Source organism: Semicossyphus pulcher, unplaced genomic scaffold (genome assembly GCF_022749685.1).
Source record: "Semicossyphus pulcher isolate SPU_LCO1_2020_fin unplaced genomic scaffold, fSemPul1.0.p SCAF_13, whole genome shotgun sequence".
Lineage (NCBI taxonomy): Eukaryota > Metazoa > Chordata > Actinopteri > Labriformes > Labridae > Semicossyphus > Semicossyphus pulcher.
The window spans coordinates 30,682,767-30,700,832 of NW_027211637.1; the positions used below are offsets into that span (position 1 = coordinate 30,682,767).

The 18,066-nt window shown below is 40.2% G+C and overlaps 2 protein-coding genes across 2 annotated transcripts; one reads left to right on the forward strand and one right to left on the reverse strand.

The window, feature by feature from the left end:
- Window positions 1-3,791: 3,791 nt before the first annotated feature.
- Window positions 3,792-6,262, reverse strand: LOC138590060 (galactose-specific lectin nattectin-like). Its single transcript, XM_069660597.1, has 7 exons — window positions 6,170-6,262; window positions 5,980-6,045; window positions 5,713-5,743; window positions 5,501-5,586; window positions 5,174-5,311; window positions 4,482-4,590; window positions 3,792-4,322 (listed from the first exon to the last, which is right to left on the reverse strand). Exons 2-7 carry the CDS (start codon window positions 6,043-6,045, stop codon window positions 4,258-4,260), a joined length of 495 nt encoding a protein of 164 aa, XP_069516698.1. The 5' UTR covers window positions 6,170-6,262; the 3' UTR covers window positions 3,792-4,257.
- A 6,123-nt stretch (window positions 6,263-12,385) lies between these two features.
- LOC138589404 (galactose-specific lectin nattectin-like) lies at window positions 12,386-13,699 on the forward strand. Its single transcript, XM_069659667.1, has 4 exons — window positions 12,386-12,499; window positions 12,794-12,928; window positions 13,048-13,156; window positions 13,599-13,699. Exons 1-4 carry the CDS (start codon window positions 12,386-12,388, stop codon window positions 13,697-13,699), a joined length of 459 nt encoding a protein of 152 aa, XP_069515768.1.
- The last annotated feature ends 4,367 nt before the right edge of the window (window positions 13,700-18,066 follow it).

The window sequence follows — 18,066 nt, forward strand, 5'->3', positions numbered from 1 at the left end:
ATTTCAAAAGACCCCACTGTCCTCATATGTGTAGGAGGAAACGGCAGCAAGTAGAGACACAAGATCCGACTGGTTAATGCCAGATATTCTCTACGTCTGTGGTAATATTTGTACAGTTTTAACAGCAACAAACGTCTAGGAGTGAATTAGTACATCTGTGTGTTGGCTTGCGTGTTAGAAGCTGGCTGATTTGCTGTTAAAGAAAGAAACAAGGCCGTGGTGTGTGAGAGCGAGGAGCCAGAGGTTGTTTCTGTGACGCTGTTCTGCAGTCCAACTGCAACGTGCAAGAGGTAGAACAGGAGAGCACTTCATTTCAGCTTTATTCAAGCGATTTAGCCGATAACACTCAGCAATATCTCCTTATTAAAGTGTTGTGGCAGCTTTAAACCTTGTTCCTTGGGTCTAAGTGACTAATGATACAAACAAATTTAGGAATGCCTCCAGTAGGTGACAGTCTCCTACAGGGATAGCCGTGTTTTTAAGGAGACAGCTGATGCGTCGCTCTCTTCAAAGCCACCAGACTCCATAGAGAAAAGTGGTAATTCTACATCACATTTAAGTTTAACAGAACACAGGGGTTGCTCGTCTACCTTTGCCTTAATCAGTAAGTTTGTCTTTCTTATCGCATGTTACACAAATATTGTGTTAGATCTGACCTATCAAACCATTGAAATCTAACTGATGAAGGCAGCGGTACACCAACAACTCCCATATTTTGCGAGTTACAATTGCTTTGTATGTCAGTGGAGTCTGGTGGTTTCAAGGATCCTACCTTAACAACAAGGTAGGGATCCTTTCTGTAATGTTGTCAGGGCACTTACAATAACAATCTGAGCCTGACTTTGATTGGGGTCACTTTTCCCAGAAGATTACGGCCTGTTTCGCGGTTGTCATCTGAAGCAATCTGCTGGAGCAATGCCAAAACTCTTTGTACCTTTTTAGTCATTTAGACCCCAAAATATCTAAAGGCAGGGCCAGGTTTAAAGCATACCTGAAAACTCCTGAAGAACACACTTCCATACTCCTACAGTGATGCTGCACACCAGTGAGTCCTCCGTCAGTGCTGTAGTTTGCACACTGTGATAAGGCTAATGTGAAGTGCTACCTGTGTCCGCCTTGTAGTATATAAAACAAGCCTCTCCTCCCCTCGCTCGATGCCATAGTACTGTTATGTACACTGATGATTCGTTAAATCCGAGAAAAGTCAACATTTCTATAAGTTCTAATTTCTATTGTAGTTTTTTTACATGTAGATTTGTGTCGTTATTTTTGTTTTTATTCCAGCTGATTTTTGACATAGGATATGTTGGGTATTTCTGTTTGTGTCTGCGCACTTGTGTATTCTTTTTCCCTTTTCATTAGCAGGGTAGTGATCCTGTTTTCTGTGTCAATCTGATTGAAACAGGGCGTGTGTGTTTGTTCAGCCTCATGTAGTTCAGGACACCAAATGTTCCTCCTCTCATAAAAGCCCCCAATCTGCTGCAAATCTCATGTTGAAAAAGGGATAAAAACTGTCGTGAATCTCCGCCTTCAAAAATAGTTCCTGATGAAGTATTCTCATTTCTAAGTAGTCTCAAGATTCCACAATTCATTATTAAATCAGAATTTACTGCATCTTTTGTGACTTAAATGAGGTACAAAAGTCAACCCCCAACATCTGTTATTATATTTGAGTATGATCTGAGTTTAATAAGATAACTAGAGAAGAGTGGATCATGAAATGGTGCTACTATAACATAGTACATGGGTGACGTCTGTTAAATCAAAGCTGAAGCTCTGTTAAGAATAAGACATTATTTATAAACATATTCCTTCTCTCCATACTTCCTCTAATCACAAATATAAAGTCAAATAAAAAAAAGCTCATGAATTTTCCTCAAACAGCTGCTCACTGTAGTTTTTATATGAAACAAACAGGAGACAACAGTTCATGTTGGGGCGATTTTACACGTCAAAGTCCTAAAATTACTTAGATGATTTTAAATGACTATTCATACATTTAAAACAGTTGTATATTCCGTCTGTTTGTCTGGAGGAGTTGATAAAGTCCGTATTTAAGAAGCCCTGACAATAATGAAAGGAGCTGTTGGTTGCATTATGGGAAGTGTAGTTAAACTGCTCAAACATTTCACTACCCCTTTAGTTTTTTTGTTTTATTTAATGAGTTTCCTGTCAAAATCAACTGAACTGAGCTCATTAAGGGCTCGGCAGGGTTCTACTTGTCTTTTTCTCCTGTAGACGTCCATGATGTGGAAGAAAATACTGAAACAGGACCTCTTACAGTTTTCATCAGCTTTGTTTTATTTTCATCATTTGTTTTATTTTGCTGTCGCTGTTTGTGTCTCAATGTGCCAACCTCAGTGACAGCTGGGTGTATAAAGCTAATAATTGTATGTAATTACAAAAAGGTGCAGCTGCTTATTTGATTCAGAAGCGTTTTTGTCTGTATAATAACTCGGGGGAAGGAAAAAGATTTTTGCTGTTATTTTTTTTTGTCTCTGTTCATCCTGGGTTTTGTGTTTTAAGTTCCCTGTTTGTGTCAAAATGTATGCAATGACAGTAAAAAATACATGACTACTGCCTCTCATCGTTTGTCTCTGGCTCTTCCTTCAATATTTAATATATTTTTGCAACAGAGCTTTAATGCAATGCAAATGCTACAAATCATCTCCCAGCCTCATGTCTCCTGGTGCCTGGTTAGACAGTTGATTTGTCTGGATATCACCTTTATTTAACCAAAGGTATGTGTTTAGTAAGGTATAAGGTCAACAAAGACACAATCATAAAACTAGAATAGAAAGATGTATAACCACTTGTAATAATATCCAAATAATTAAAAGTAAGGCTTTTAGAAAATTAAATATATACCTATAATGCTACCATAAAAATTAAAAAAATAATTATTATTTAATTAAGTGTATACCGTATGTCTGCTCCATCAGTGTTGTTGCAACCATAGACTATAAATAAACATTAATTGCAACATTAATTAAAAATAGGTCTACTTGGTGGCCATTAGCCGCAGCACTGAGCACAAACGGTTCTACAGCTCCTTATGTTGTGATCAGCGAGGAAGAAATCATGCGCCATCTTGGATTTTACGTATACAGCAGCTCAGCTACCTGTCTGTTGCCGTATGTTTTGTCTTGATTACATTACACCTGCCCGACATCAACGTGAATTCTCTGTAAATGTTGCGGAGAAGTTATCTTGGACTTTAGCGGGATATTTTGAACGCTTGTCTAAAAGTATACATATCAAGCTAGGTTGTAAGCGAGGTGTGAAACGGCTGGCTTAATTGTGCTGTGACGCCAGTACACCAGCCGTTGGGACAGCCGTCGATCGAAGATGAGTAGTTATTGGGAGAATAAAAGAAAAAAAGTGAGTAAAATAAAGTATTACCTACACTTTTCAGCTCTGTACCTGCATTTATATAGGCTGTTAACATTCTGAACATAAAACTAATCTTATACACACCTTCTACTTAGTGAATGAAACACCTCTGCCATAAATTCTACTTATTACTAGCTTATTATTCCTCGGTTTTTGTTGGAACTGTCAGAAAGGAACTATATCATAGGGCGCCTGTTGGTTGGTTATGTTGTCCGGGGGAGCATCTGGCTGAAAGAGTTTCTAACATTTTCCTCATGTACCCACGGAAACAGATCGCAGTACCTTTCAGCTCCAGTGAATACTAAATGTATTCTCCAGGTCTGGTAAACTACAAAGAGTCAGAACCATTTTCTATTTTCCATCAAATTTATACATGAGAATACAAAGTCAAGGAATCAAGACCACCAAAGTTTTTTTTTCATTGAAAATAATTGTTTTCATATTTCTGATTGGTTGGTTGTTTTACACAAAAGTGACAAAAGTAGAATGAAACAAGAAAATATAGTTGTCTGGGACATTTGTGATTTACCGTGTATAGCTATGTATTACAATTGTGTGTTCAAACGCATTACATCTGTTCTTTTTGGTTGTGAGTTGTGAGAAGAAATGTTGCATTTGATTGTATATTGTCCTAGGTTTTAGTGGAACGTTACAGATTATTGTTAAGGTGTGTAAAGAGAGAGATTTTCTTCAAGTTCAGTTTTTAATTGTATTATTTTTAATCACCCGAAATCTCTTTGATGATATACAAAGAACATCAATCTGTCACTAAAGCTAGCGCTGAAGATGTTGAACATTACAGAGGAAGAAAAGTTGTGGAAGTTGTTTCATTGTGGCTCTCGTTGTTTCCCATCGTGGGACGCTTCACACGTCCTTGGCACAAACAAAAGGTCTCTGGTGGTGACATGGTAAGTCGTTCCAGTAGGATACTGTAGGGAGAGGTTAAAAACAAAGCATCAAGAAACACCTAATAATGACTTTGTGTAAATCCTTTAATGCTGATTATCTAGACTAATCTTTAAACACTGTGTAATCATATTCTTTTTTTCTCCTCTACAAACATGAGGCAAAGTAGTTTTTTTATTTACCTCGGAAGTTCATCTCTACACAGTCTTCACCTAAGTGGTTGTTGGGCTCCCCGGTACCCCAGCGCTCGTATTTAAACGTTGTGCCGTCACTCCACATCCACCTTCCCTCCTTGAAGAGAGTGTAGTGCCATTCATTATACTCCACGCATGACAAAATGTAAACAAATTATTTTTTACATTGTTTTATGTTATATCGCAACTTGTGGTCATTTTCATTGTCGATTAATCTGACAATTATTTTATATTTTGGATTAATAAATAGATTTGTCTACACATTTTCACAAGAGGATGAGAAACATCAATCAGCTCGAGATGACCTCCTCAAATATTTTGCCTACAAACTAAAGATGATTACTGTTACAGAGAAGTGAAGAGAACATGATAATTATTACGAAGCTATCATCAGCAAATCTTATCTGATTAAGTGACTCAAAGTGATCATCAGAATAAGTAGTTAAGTAATAAAAAGTCGACATTTACTAATTTTATAGCATCTCTGTTTATGAAATTAAACCACTGCAGTCTAAGTGAAAAATGTTACTTAATTTCTTTGACTATAGTTGCCTGCCATGGTGGGTTTACTTCTAACCTGGCAACATAGTTTTTTAATGTGATAATGTTTGAATGTATTCATTGTGAAACTGTGGTTGGTCTATTTAAAACTCTGATAATCCTGTGTGTGTTTATCTCACCTGCACTGCATCGTGGCCGCCAATCCAAGTATGTTTATGTATATTGTTAGAAACTCGTGTAGTGTGATCTCTGAGGAAGTCGTTTTCGGCAGCACTATGGAGGGAGGCCAGGTTCCCACCGATGTCATTGCAGGCTTGCTAACGAGGAAGAGAAAATGGAAAACAGAAGTTAATGGATGTAGGAGCGAGGAATACAATACCCTTGTACAAAAGTTCCACCAAGAGACATAACTTACTTATGTGTATTTAAACACACTGTTTAAGTCTCTGAGCAATAGGCTGTGATCATCAGAATAACAGTAGTGATTGTTTTTAGCCTTATAGTACCTCTGCATCTATCCACATCTTTGCCTCGCCGAAGAAGATGAAACAACGGGAGCCAAACTGAGTCCAACCAGGAGCACAGGTGGGAGCTGCTCCACAGTCATGTTACAAAAACACAAATAATGAAAGGAGTCAAAATGTGTGCCGTAAAACACAGTTGAAATAATTGAATCATATAACAACCACACAGAAAACACAAACTGACAATCACTTACCTGGCTGGTTTGTGTCATCCTGTTGCGACACCTTAAAACATGAACAACAACAACTTAGTTTAATCGCTTGACTTGCACTCTTCAGCATTGACCTCATCGGTTCCATTGTTTGTTATTAAATACACGTGTGCTACCGTTACATGTAGTCCATACTTAGATGTTTTAAAAGCATGTTGAGACATTTAGTATTAGCTGGGTCGGACAAGCAAACATTAAGGTTATTTTGATGGAAAACTGGAGTTAAAAACAAATGTCATGTTTTCTTACGGTTCCTGCGATGAACAGTCCGCAGGTCAAACCGAGGAAGAATGTCACCTGGAAACTTGATGCCATCTTTGGAAAGACATTGAACAAATTACATTTGTGAGTAAATGATTTCCCATTTAAGTAAACATTGAAAACGGGAGGAACATTAAAATATATCCATGAATTATTAGGTTATTAAATGAAATGTTACCTTTGCTGCAGTGACGATAGGCAGAGCAGAGACCTCAGATTTCTTGAGAGACCGATCTGTCGTTTTATACCAACTTTTGGCTCTGGAATGTAAAACATGGGGATGTCCCCACATGAGAGAAAGAGGAAACTGATAGAAAATGCAGCACTTCCTCGAGTTTAGTTCTTCAGGTTCCCTGATTAGATGGCCAAAAGAAGAAATGTTTTTCTGTCTTGCTAATGTTACATGTAATGAGTATTTTTCTCTGTTTCACTCTGGCATTAAACTGCTGTAGCCTGAGTTGCATTGTGTGTAAAATGCCTCTCATCTGAGCCATGGATCCCTCATGCTACTTTCCATCAGGGTTCATCATGTTCAAATTTTTTTCATATTATTTCTAGTTTTCTGTCAGCTATTTTTTTTTTTGTGCTCCAAACAAAACGTCCGGTTGTGTTTGTAAAAATCCACTACAGGTGACGAGGCTCATTGGTCCATGTGGGGAGCGAAGGCTGGCCCGTGTGGTCCGATCCTACAGAAGAGCTCCTGCAGCTCAAACTGCTGAAACAGTTAGTGCTGGTTCTGGTAGAAAGGTGTCAGAACACACAGAGCGTTACAGTTTGTTGTGTATGGGGTAATCGGCCTGGTCTGATGAATCACGCTTTCTTTTACATCATGTGGATGGCCAGGTGCGTGTGCGTCGCTTACCTGGGGAAGACATGGCACCAGGATGCACTATGGGAAAAAGGCAAGCCGGCGGAGGCAGTGTGATGCTTTGGGCAACGTTCTGCTGGGAAACCTTGGGCTCTGCCGTTCATGTGGATGTTAGTTTGACCACCTACCTGAACATTGTTGCCTCTCTCAGCAGGACAGCGCGCCCTGCCACACTGCAGACATGGTTCAGGAATGGTTTGAGGAACACAATGACTCAATCCAATGGAGCATCTGTGGGATGTGCTGGACAAACAAGTCCGATCCATGGAGGCCCCACCTCGCAACATACAGGACTTAAAGGATCTGCTGCTCACGTCTTGGTGCCAGATACCTCTGCACACCTTCAGAGGTCTGGTGGAGTCCATGCCCCTTCAGGGCTGTGGGGGACCTACACAATATTTGGCAGGTGGTCATAATGTTATGGCTGATCAGTGTAAAACAAAGGGAACAGTGCAAAGCAAAAATCCTTGATACTTTTAATTGAAATATATTTGTCGTTTTTTTGCACATTAATGTACAAAGAAGGTAGCTGTTAGTTCTGTGTACTGCTGCACAACAAGACAGTTAGCCTAAGTAAGTCTAGCACTGCTTTTTTAGTGACCACAGTTCACATGTCACAAAGGAGCTTAAATATGTTGTAGTTTATGTCCCTCTGTGATGTACACAAAGAGACCAAGTGAATTAGTTATCCTCCGTTTAACTACAGGGGAACAGGTCTTTTTGTTTCGGCAGCTTTTTTGGATGAATTCTGGCTTTCTTTTTAGTTTTCCTTGTTTGGGCTGTTGGGTTAAAATGCAAACATCTAATTTGGAAAGAAGGTCTCTTCAAATCATTTTTAATCAACAGTCTTTGTTTAAGCAGCCAAGATACAAGGAAGCAGTGTGATGGGAAGTAAGAGGGCAAACTTAACGTCTTCAGGAATATTATAAACATCCAGACTTTGGCCCCCTTTGGTTTCCACATGGTTGTGAAGGTCTTAGATAAAAGCTGCTGTCTGTTGCAGAAAAACAACTGGTGGTGGTGTCAGTTGTTTGAGTTACAGGAGAGGAAGGCGGTTCCTCCAACAGGATTTTGAAAGCCAAATCTGAGCCAGTTTAGGCCGAGTATTTCAGACCTATTCTCAGGAGACCCCAGACTGACCTATCGTCCTGTTTTGTTTAGTTTTTTCAGCCAAAGAAATGAAAGATGTGAGTGGTTGTTGTCGTTCACTAATATGATACTTGAATAGTAATTTAGCCAACTTGCACAGAAACCCGTCAGGAGTCTCTGCGTCACTCGGCCCTTTTCTTCTTCACCCTCCTCCGTTTGCTTCACCGTTAGTTTTGTAGTTTATTTGCACATTAAAGAAAACAGAAATGCTTGAACTGGTCTGCATATGTACTTGGACTATTGATATCAAACACTACACACTGTACCATCTATAGCTGAATAACACTAAGGTCTATCTTCCATCACTCTACAAGCCAGCGTGGGCTGTGTGTTTTTGTAGTCTAACAAAACCAGCCGAGCGATGGCCTCATCGAGACAATAAAGTAAACCTCAGGAGATCCCTATTCCACTGTATTCATATTGATATTTGAATCTTGCTAACTATATCAAATGTAGATGTTAAACCTGGCCCCGTTACTACGCCCTGTCACAATGCCCTCAATGTTCCACGTCCTCAATGTCTCAGAGTAAATGTGACATTAAGAGTCAAAACATATGAAGATGAGATGGCATGTGGCACGCTTGTTACAGCTGAATAATTGCACTGAAGCTGATGTGTATACACCTATAACATATTCTTTGTATTCTTCACACCGCCACATTGTTGCATAGCTAATGAAGCTAATTAGCGGCCCCAGGGGCACAGAAAGCGCCTGGTCCACATAGTTAGGTCATGTCTTTAAAAGGGGAACTGTATCAAAACTAACATTAGACCACCCATAAAGTGTTCATTTAATCCATACAGTATTTGTTTTAATCAAATTAACAAACAGATTAAGTTTGCTTTACAAGCAACACATTACAAACAGTATGCGTTTATTTAAGCAATAAATCAGATTTGTCAATATTGCAGGAGCAGTGTCATCGAGGCAGTTTTTGGACTTATCTCAGGTGAGGAATTTAGAGACACCAGAGGAGGAAGCACAAAGTGTTGAAAGACAAGATGTTAGATTAGACGTGCAGAGATGGTGTTTTTCGCTTTAAAGGAAATGAATATTTAAAAATGCCAATGCAACATCTGTGGCATCAAGGATGTGCAGGAGCATGTGAGTTTGCACTCAAGCAAAACGTATTTATCTGCACGTTGGCGTGTTCTCATGCTCTCTTTTAAGATCTGTTGCACTTCCCCTTCACTTATGTTCTCTTAAGATCGATGGAAGTGAAGAAGAGGGGCCTGAGCAGAGTCACACACACTTGACAGCCTGCAGCCTGTTAGGATTTAGTTTGTATAGTTTCTGTGTTTGACTAGAAGGTAAAGGAGAAAGTGTATGTATGCTTTCTCTGTGAGGAATGACATGAGGACAAATGTCATATGATGCGTGTGTTTGTTTTAGATTTATTTGCAGGGAGGAGATATGTGACAATATTTGTATTCTCTTTATCCTATACTGTTACGGTGTGTTTGCACAGAATGTTTATTTATGTTTCAGCTTTATTTGGTCGTCTGCTGATTATAAAACTCACTTTAGCTTGGTGTTAGCCTCTATTTACAGATACGTGGTTGTTGAGTCCAAAATAATTCCTACTAAAACATTGGTGACGACCAGTTGCTCGAGGGAGACTGGGAAATGACAGTCCTCTCTTGTAATGCCCTTCAGTACTTTCCATTGGCTGTGGTGTCTCCATCGTAGCTCAGTCTTTGGGGGAACTTGGCCGCTGGTTTAAGTCAAACACAGACCAGTCGGTACGGATTGAATACTACAACAGCCAAAGCCAGAGTTTCTTTCTTTGGCATAACGAGGGGTTGGGAGGTGGGCTTAAAGGAAACACTGTAGTGTTCTTGCTCTCCCTGAACATGCTAAAGCTGTCCAGAAAATGTGGGTATTCGCTTTGATAGGAATGAAGAAAAACCTGCCGTCCAGGGCTGTATTTAGTTCGACTAATAGATCCTTTGTTGAGGGATGAATCGTACGTCTTTTCTCTGCTTCTTCTTCTTCATCCCGTCCATACGTACGTCTGTCCACCTGGAGGGAATGTCTTGAAATGTGGCCCAGAGGTCCTCAAGGATAAACTGCTTACACGTTAATGGTCGAAGTGGTTGTGACCTCACTCCTGTCCTATTAAATGTGATATGTCTGTAATTTAAATCTGTGATCGCTTTGTATTTGTCCCAGAGAACGACACCATCATTGAAAAAGGCGAGTTAGACGTTCGTGTCTTCCCATTGATGGATGATAACTGCACCTCGACTGTTTGGTAGAATTGTAGTTCTTTTTGTTTTACATGACATTATTATTGTGTGCTCTCTGTGGTGAGGCAGCAGGTATTATACCAATACGATAATCCAATTTGACATGGAAGTAAAGCTGAAGTGTAGCAGAACAGTTGCCTCCCATGTTTGTGTTGCCCTCTCGTGGTCTAAAGCTCGTGGAGAAAAGGAACACAATATGTTTTCTTTAAATTGTTTAAGGAACGGTTCTGTTTGCTCAGGGTGTTGCCGTGTGTGAAATATAATAAAAATGACACCGTGTTCTGTCGACATTTGAGGACACTCGAGTTAATGAACCAAAGACACCCTGCTGCCTGCAACTGCTACTTCAACCTGCTCGTATCATCACAGTAAGGTGAGGCTTTCGTTCTGACACCGGCTTTACAAAAACAAAACTTTATAACATTTCTTTAAAACTCGTCCCACACACTGTTTGTGCAGATTAGACACACACCTCTGCTGTTTCTGTACGTAGATGGATTCTGGTCTTCGTCTCGTTGTGCTCCTCTGTTTGACCAGTGGACCGTGGATCGCAGCAAGTGTGAGTAATGTTTGAAAAGTTGTAGCATAGTTTAATTATCTTTTTTTTTTTTAGATTATTTTTTTGGCCTTTGGCTTTATTTACAGGACAGCTGAAGATAGACAGGAAATGTTGGGAGTAGAAAGTGGGGGATGACTTGCACCAAGTGATCAGCAGACCGGGAGTCGAACCTGTGACCAGGACGGTACACGGGGCGCCCGCTCTACCAACTGAGCTAAACCAGCACCCCATAGTTTAATTATCTTAAAAAAAGTTTCACTAAGAACTAAAATAAACCGATGGATGGACTTTATTGATCCCAAACTGGGAAATTGTGGAAATAATTATAGAATATAGGATGAGCCATATATCTGTTTATATTTAGCAGCTTAATGTAGTTTGAACTTGCACAGTAAAGCACCTTTTAAAGGAGCCAGGAACACTTGAGGCGATTCTGATTGTCGATATTTTGGGAGCGATGTCGCAGCACGAGGAAGTTATGAATTAGTTTTTTGTATACTTGATACTATCCATTATCTGCTCATGTGGATTGCCTCCAACAAGGAAGAGTGTAGGGTGACAGACAAAACAATTGCTGACAACCTGCCGTGCAACACGTCGAGCTGAGAGTTAATTTTAGCACTACTTTAATCAGTGGATACGTTTCAGTTTGAATATTTAACGTTGACGCAAAGTTGGCATTTTAAATATGTAGTGACCACCATAATCGACACGGAGCTCACCCATTGGTCAGAATCTGAGTCTGAGTTGAGTTTTTATTTTGAACACTGTGTTTTTTTACATCCACAGGGGGAACGTGCACATGAAGCAGGTCGGTACCTCTTACATGTCTGGAGGGGAATCTTCAACATGCAGCTGAAGACACAGTGTGAACATGCGATTGATATGATTTTCCCTCTTGTGTCTCCACCTTGATTATCCCTTATTCTGTTTCATTCAAATGTCTGCATGCTGTGTACTTAAGCAATATCACCTGAGCGGGAGTGATGTTGTACTGAGGCTGTGATTATCTGCGGCCTCGTGCCTCCGACTGAGTCACAGCCGTGATATCAGCACATCATCACCACCTCAGGTGTGACACAACAGTTGTACAAGCGGCTAATAGTGATAAAAAGTAACAATCAACAACAGATTGTTTTCGCTCCACCAACTCAACTCGTTCCACAAGTGAAACTGGACTGTTGTTGCCAAGCAACCCACATATTCTCCTGTAGGCACTTTGTGTCTCCAGGTGACCACAGATCAGCTGTACATTGATCTGTTTGTTTTAATTTATCATCAGTCAGTGAAATAAGGGTCTGCTGTGTGACTCAGAGGCACCAGCTTGATCAGTGTAGACATACATGCTCTGCTGTAGTGTTCACAGTATTCAGAACATGTGGCTGAGGCGGAGTGATACACAGAGTGAAAAGTCCCAGTAATGTTGTGCTCTGTATCCGCACTCATTGAATGCCTCTTCACTGTTGCAGAAGGGACTTCACTTGACTAAAATGATGAAAGGGTATATTAATCAGAGTCATAGATTATATGAATAGAATGTGGCCTTGTTGTTTTATTGCTCTTCTAAATGTACAATCATTCTGTAGGCGATGGCTGTGAGAAGTGCCCTCCTGGTTGGACTAAATTTGACACTCGCTGTTTCCAGTTCCATTTCAAAGAGAGGGACTGGGCTGATGCAGAGGTACCAACAACTGATGCAGCTGCCACTTTTTAGAGAAGCTTCACTTTCTGATATTAACATGTACGTCGGCTGAATTGGCGTCTGTCTCAAGCAGGTCATACTGAAAGTTAAAGTAGTAACTTCTTATAGACTCTGTTTGGATTGCATGTGAAATGATGTTGTTATTAAAAGACATTTCAGGTTCATAGTTTTCTCTTACATTGGGCATCTATTTGTTAGAATACTGCCTTTTGTTTTGGTACATTCATAGCAGTAAGTGTAGTGATTTTAGGAACTCCTTGTCGTCTTCATCAGTACCACTGCACTTCCATTGGTGGAAATCTGGCTTCCATCCAAACTACAGGCGAGTACACCTTCCTCAGAGACCTGATTTACACAGTGACTAACTCGCATAAAACAACTTGGGTTGGAGGCAATGATGCAGTGAAGGTGAGCGTTTTAACTTTTGCGACAATTTTTTTTAAAGTCATCTTGTTCATGATTTTGATCGCCGTTGAGTTTTCCAAATGTCATTACGTTTCTTTCACCTTTCAAACCTCTTCTTTCAGGAAGGTGTGTGGCTGTGGAGTGATGGGAAACACTTTGGGTTCAGTGGCTGGGGTAAGGGAGAGCCGAGCAACCATGGAGGAGAAGGCTGCATGGAGATGAACTTCAGAGGTACAAAGGATTTATTATCTGAGGCCCTCTTGATATTATTTTGTATTATTTGGAAACAAACAGAAGCTCACAGGTGCCACTGTAAAGAAAATGTTAATGTGTTGTTAATGTGTTGGGCCCGTGTAAATCATGTGATGGCCGAGCTGTATCAGGCTTAAACTATTGTTTTAAATCTTAGTATGTAAAGGAAACATAAGATATGACACATATACATACTATGATCTGGATCTATGTGTCTGAAATAAGTGTAATGAATGAATAATGAAAAAGCCAAGAACACAACCATACAGTATACCTCTGTTCATTAACTTAACTTTGTCTGTTCACTATGCAGTGCATGAACGTTAGGTTATGTGTGTGCGTGTATTTTCCATTCAAATGGTGAAGACTATGGAAGCAGTTGGCCTGAATGTGATGTGTTTGTTTTGACCTTTGTCTGCAGAGAAGGATTATATCAACGATGCAAAGTGTCAGGAGAAGAACTCGTTTGTGTGTGCCAGGGATGCAGACACATCTGCCCTTATTATATCACATCCCCACTGATGATGTCACTTCCTTCTGGATGTCAATCCTCGATGACACTGCTCCTGCAATATTGACAAATCTGATTTATTGCTTAAATAAACGCATACTGTTTGTAATGTGTTGCTTGTAAAGCAAACTTAATCTGTTTGTTAATTTGATTAAAACAAACACTGTATGGATTAAATGAACACTTTATGGGTGGTCTAATGTTAGTTTTGATACAGTTCCCCTTTTAAAGACATGACCTAACTATGTGGACCAGGCGCTTTCTGTGCCCCTGGGGCCGTTAATTAGCTTCATTAGCTATGCAACAATGTGGTGGTGTGAAGAATACAAAGAATATGTTATAGGTGTATACACATCAGCAGCTTCTATCATATACTTAATGGTATAATATATTTTAAACAATTAAAGCCCATCATCTAGTCTTGCATTGATAAAAAAGACAGTGCTCAAAGAGACGAGTGGATGCCCCCTGCTGTTTAAATCGAGTACTGCAGATGAAGATAAGTGAGTCTGTATAAGCAGTGACTAAGCTCCCGGCACAACGAGCATCACAGCAGATTAGACTTCAGGTTGGCAGGTTGTTGCTCTGTATGAAACCATAACAAACCCTTTGGATACTCGACCATGTCACTAATGTAAGACTTGTTTACCTGCATCTATCTTAACAATCCAGCCAAATGCTGTATACACCTGAACTCTTTACAGCCATGGCACATACAGACCGTGCCCATATTGTGCCAGGATGTCAAGCCTCGATGACATCACTGTTATGGGATGTAACTACAGCTCTGACCTCATTTCAGTTGAATCAATAAGCAGTTCGATCCTGTTCAGGCACCTGTCTCACCTCTTTACAGAACCATCTCGTCCACCAACGCTCACCAACTCTGTGATTTTAAACAATTCATTCAACAAATTGATTCACAGGCAACATTACAAGTAAATCATTAGAACAGGCTGCTCTTATTCACTGTTCCACTTACACCTATGAAATATATTGCCCTATGATTAGAATACAAGTTACTTCCTCGTGAGTCATTTAGTGGGCTTCAACTAAGAGCAGCGGGAGGATGACGCGGTTCTGCACTGCAAGTACAGTCCATTACCCATTTCCATTTATCTTCTCGTGTCATCAGAGTGTGTGTATGGGAGAGAACTACACATGTCTTATAACTGCGATATCTCATCTAAGCCTGAAAGGAATTTTATTATATCTGATTAATCAGTGGAAACTCTCCCCTCACTCAACTCCTCGCACACTTCGTATACTGACAATGCTCAGCAGAGAGACACAGAGAGACTGTCCCTCCTGTAAATGATTGTGGCACGACCATTCCTGTTTAATTTGGCGTACTCGGGCTGTTACTTTGCTAAGGTACAGACGAAACAAACCCCGGAGCATTCCAATAATCCAGCTTGAAAAAGGAAATTTGCACCTCAGATGAACAAACGCCTCCTCAGCGTTTAAAGAAGATGATTCTGTTTAATTTCAGACTTCCTGTTTGAAAATGAGAGCTCATAATAAGTAAGTAGGCCAGCAGCCGTGCTTTAAAGCTGCCGTGAGGAACTCTGGGTTGGTGTTGATTTTGGCGCCCCCTGTGGACAAAGCCGGACCTCTTATCTCTTTGCTGATTCTGTCCTGTTAATGCTTAAGTGGCAGTATTTAACAAATAATCTCATCCTGCTTTCTTTAACAGTCAGAAGGAACACTCACCTGAAGTTTTTGCCCTGGAAACAGTCAACAAAGGCAGCGTGCAGTTAATCACTTCGTCTGACACCTACCCCCCCCCACCAGCAGTTTTATTGTCGCTGATGTTCTGATTTGCTTTTGCAGGTGATATAGAGTGATGAGAATGACTTTCAGACTGTGTCATAACCAGACGGTTTAATAATAAGCAAAACATGCTTTAACATAGTTGTAAAAATCAGTGACATCTTTTAAATCTCTTCTTAAAACTCACTTTTATAGACTTGCTTTTATGTGATGTCGCCTTCTTATTGGCTTTTATCTATCTTTTCAAAATTTGCATTTCACTTTATTCTCTCTCTTATTCATCTTTTTATTTGCCTTCAGCGCTTTTATGTCCTTTTATTGTTTTATCATTATTTTGTTGCTTTTACAGCTCTTATTTCGCTTCATTTCAATAGTTTAGCTATTTTATTTCTATTTATTGTTTCTGCTTCGTCTTGCTTTGTCCCCCCGGTCTCAGGCCTGGCCATGTTGTGTGGGTTCTCGTTGGGTTCTGTGCTTTGCCTGTTTTTGTGATCTGCTGGTTTTATGATTTGCTTGTTGTCCTGTTTTGCTTTGCTTCGTTGTCAAAGCACTTTGTAAAGTCTTGTTTTTAAAGGTGCTATATAAATAAAGTTCTTATTATTATAGTTCATTCCAACACACTGCAGATTTGGGGTATTTTTCTGTCTTTGGCTAACAGACGAAAGTGACAAGGAAGCACCTTCTGCAAAACGACATCAAACCAGAGTGACACAGTTTCTACCCTCCTGTGTACGCGGAACTATATTCGTCTCTTTCTCTGCACAGAAGACGTAAGAGAGGGTTTGGGATTACAAGGAGCCATGGCTTTGGTTTTATAGTTTTATAGTTATAGTTTTAGAAACCTTTATCTGAACAGAGGTCCACAATGACTCATGCACTATGTAAACTTCCTTTTGTGGATTCCCAAGAAGTCTTTCTTTTTTTCTTCCTTTTCAGCTCTTTATTACCCTTTTAAGAGTCTGTCACACCCAACCAGTCCTTAAGCCTGGCTTTTATTCCGTGTGTGTGTGTGTGTGTGTGTGTGTGTGTGTGTGTGTGTGTGTGTGTGTGTGCATTTTAACCAGCTGGTAACGTTTTGTTACAGTTCTTGTCCAAAAGAATAAATACAGGTGTGTCTGTTTCAACTCTTATTATCTGCACCACCTTCTTTAATGTTTTAATGTCATCTGTTGGAGAGTCAGCACCACTTACTTCCTGTTCATGTCAATCGGCAGTGAATTCAAATTTGCTATAATTCTCTTTTCCTCGAGGCAGTTTACATTTGCATAACATTTAGATTTGATATTGCTTCTCTTCACTTGATCCATATCCGTTCAGATCAGACTGTAAGATGTTAAATGAGCTTCATAGCTGTCTGGTCTCATATACTTTATGTCCCATCTTGTGTAAGACACCCTGAAATAAAACACTCCTGTCCTGTAAGTTGAGGAAGAGTCAGCAGGCATCAGGGCCTTTCTCAGTGGCGACCCGTTGAGAGAGTCCCTGCTTACATTAGACAAACACACTCTGCTGAGGCCTTTAACTCTATTAGATTAAACATGGAGTACTTGGTATTGTACTACGTGCATCTATTCCTACCTGGCTATCCTTGCTATCAGATCAGGGTTGTCAGTTTTAGTGTTCAAGGAAGTGAACTGAAAAATGAACAACACGCCTCAGTGATCCAGGAAGTCGGGAGAAAAATCAGGGTGCCCTTTGGAGTTTTCTTGTATGCAAACACAAATTATATTGGCTCATCAGAACTCATTGTGTGGATCCTTGAACTTAAACAAACATGTCACTGTGTGCTTCCTCCCTCAAACAACAGCTGCAAAGCCAATTTTTAAAGTTACTTTAATCTTGAATTGTTGCATGATCTTCCTTTTTTGTTTTTGTAATTTGTAGCAGCATAATTACATGAAGCTACTTCCACCTCTGCTGCTTAGTTAGTTAGAGGTCACTAGCTGTGTCTACATGGATTTTTTAAAGCTATGATAGAAGTCAGTCAAATGTAAGATTTGGGATCATGTGTTTAAACAGGAAGTGATGTAATAAGATCAAGTGTTTAAAGACATTACATAAGCTTGTTTGCAAACTGCCATTAAAACTCAAAGCAGAATGTATAACCAGGGCGTAATCGGGTTAAATTATTACATGGAGCAATCTTTCTCTTGATGGGTTTATGAAAGGATTAAAACTACTCTCGTGTAACTGATTGAGTTTTAAAAGGTTTGGGCCTGTTTGTTTTGATTAAGGTTATATAATTATCCATCCATCCATTATCTTCTGCTTTTCCAGGGCCTGGTCGCGGTGGCAGCAGGTGAAGCAAGTTCACCCAGACGTCTCTCCTTCCAGCTCCTCCTGGCGGATTCCGAGGCTTTCCCAGGCTCTGGGTCTGCCCCGGGGTCTCCTCCCAGTTGGACGTGCCTGGAAAAACCTCCACAGGGAGGCGCACAGGAGGATCCTGATCGGATGCTCGAACCACCTCAACTGCCTCCTTTTGATTCAAAGGAGTAGCTCCCTTTCGGATGTCTCAGCTCCTGACTCTATCTCTAAGGCTGAGCCCAGACACCCTGCAGAGGACACTCATTTCGGCCGCGTGTATGACCTACTCACTCTTTAGGTC

Coding starts and splice junctions, on each gene's coding strand:
- LOC138590060 (XM_069660597.1), bottom strand. CDS start 6,045: ATGGCATCAAGTTTCCAGGTGACATTCTTCCTCGGTTTGACCTGCGGA. Junction 5,587..5,712: donor GGATGACACAAACCAGCCAG/GTAAGTGATTGT, acceptor ACTGTGGAGCAG/CTCCCACCTGTGCTCCTGGT. Junction 5,312..5,500: donor AGATGTGGATAGATGCAGAG/GTACTATAAGGC, acceptor CTTCCTCGTTAG/CAAGCCTGCAATGACATCGG.
- LOC138589404 (XM_069659667.1), top strand. CDS start 12,386: ATGTACAATCATTCTGTAGGCGATGGCTGTGAGAAGTGCCCTCCTGGT. Junction 12,929..13,047: donor GAGGCAATGATGCAGTGAAG/GTGAGCGTTTTA, acceptor CTCTTCTTTCAG/GAAGGTGTGTGGCTGTGGAG. Junction 13,157..13,598: donor CATGGAGATGAACTTCAGAG/GTACAAAGGATT, acceptor CTTTGTCTGCAG/AGAAGGATTATATCAACGAT.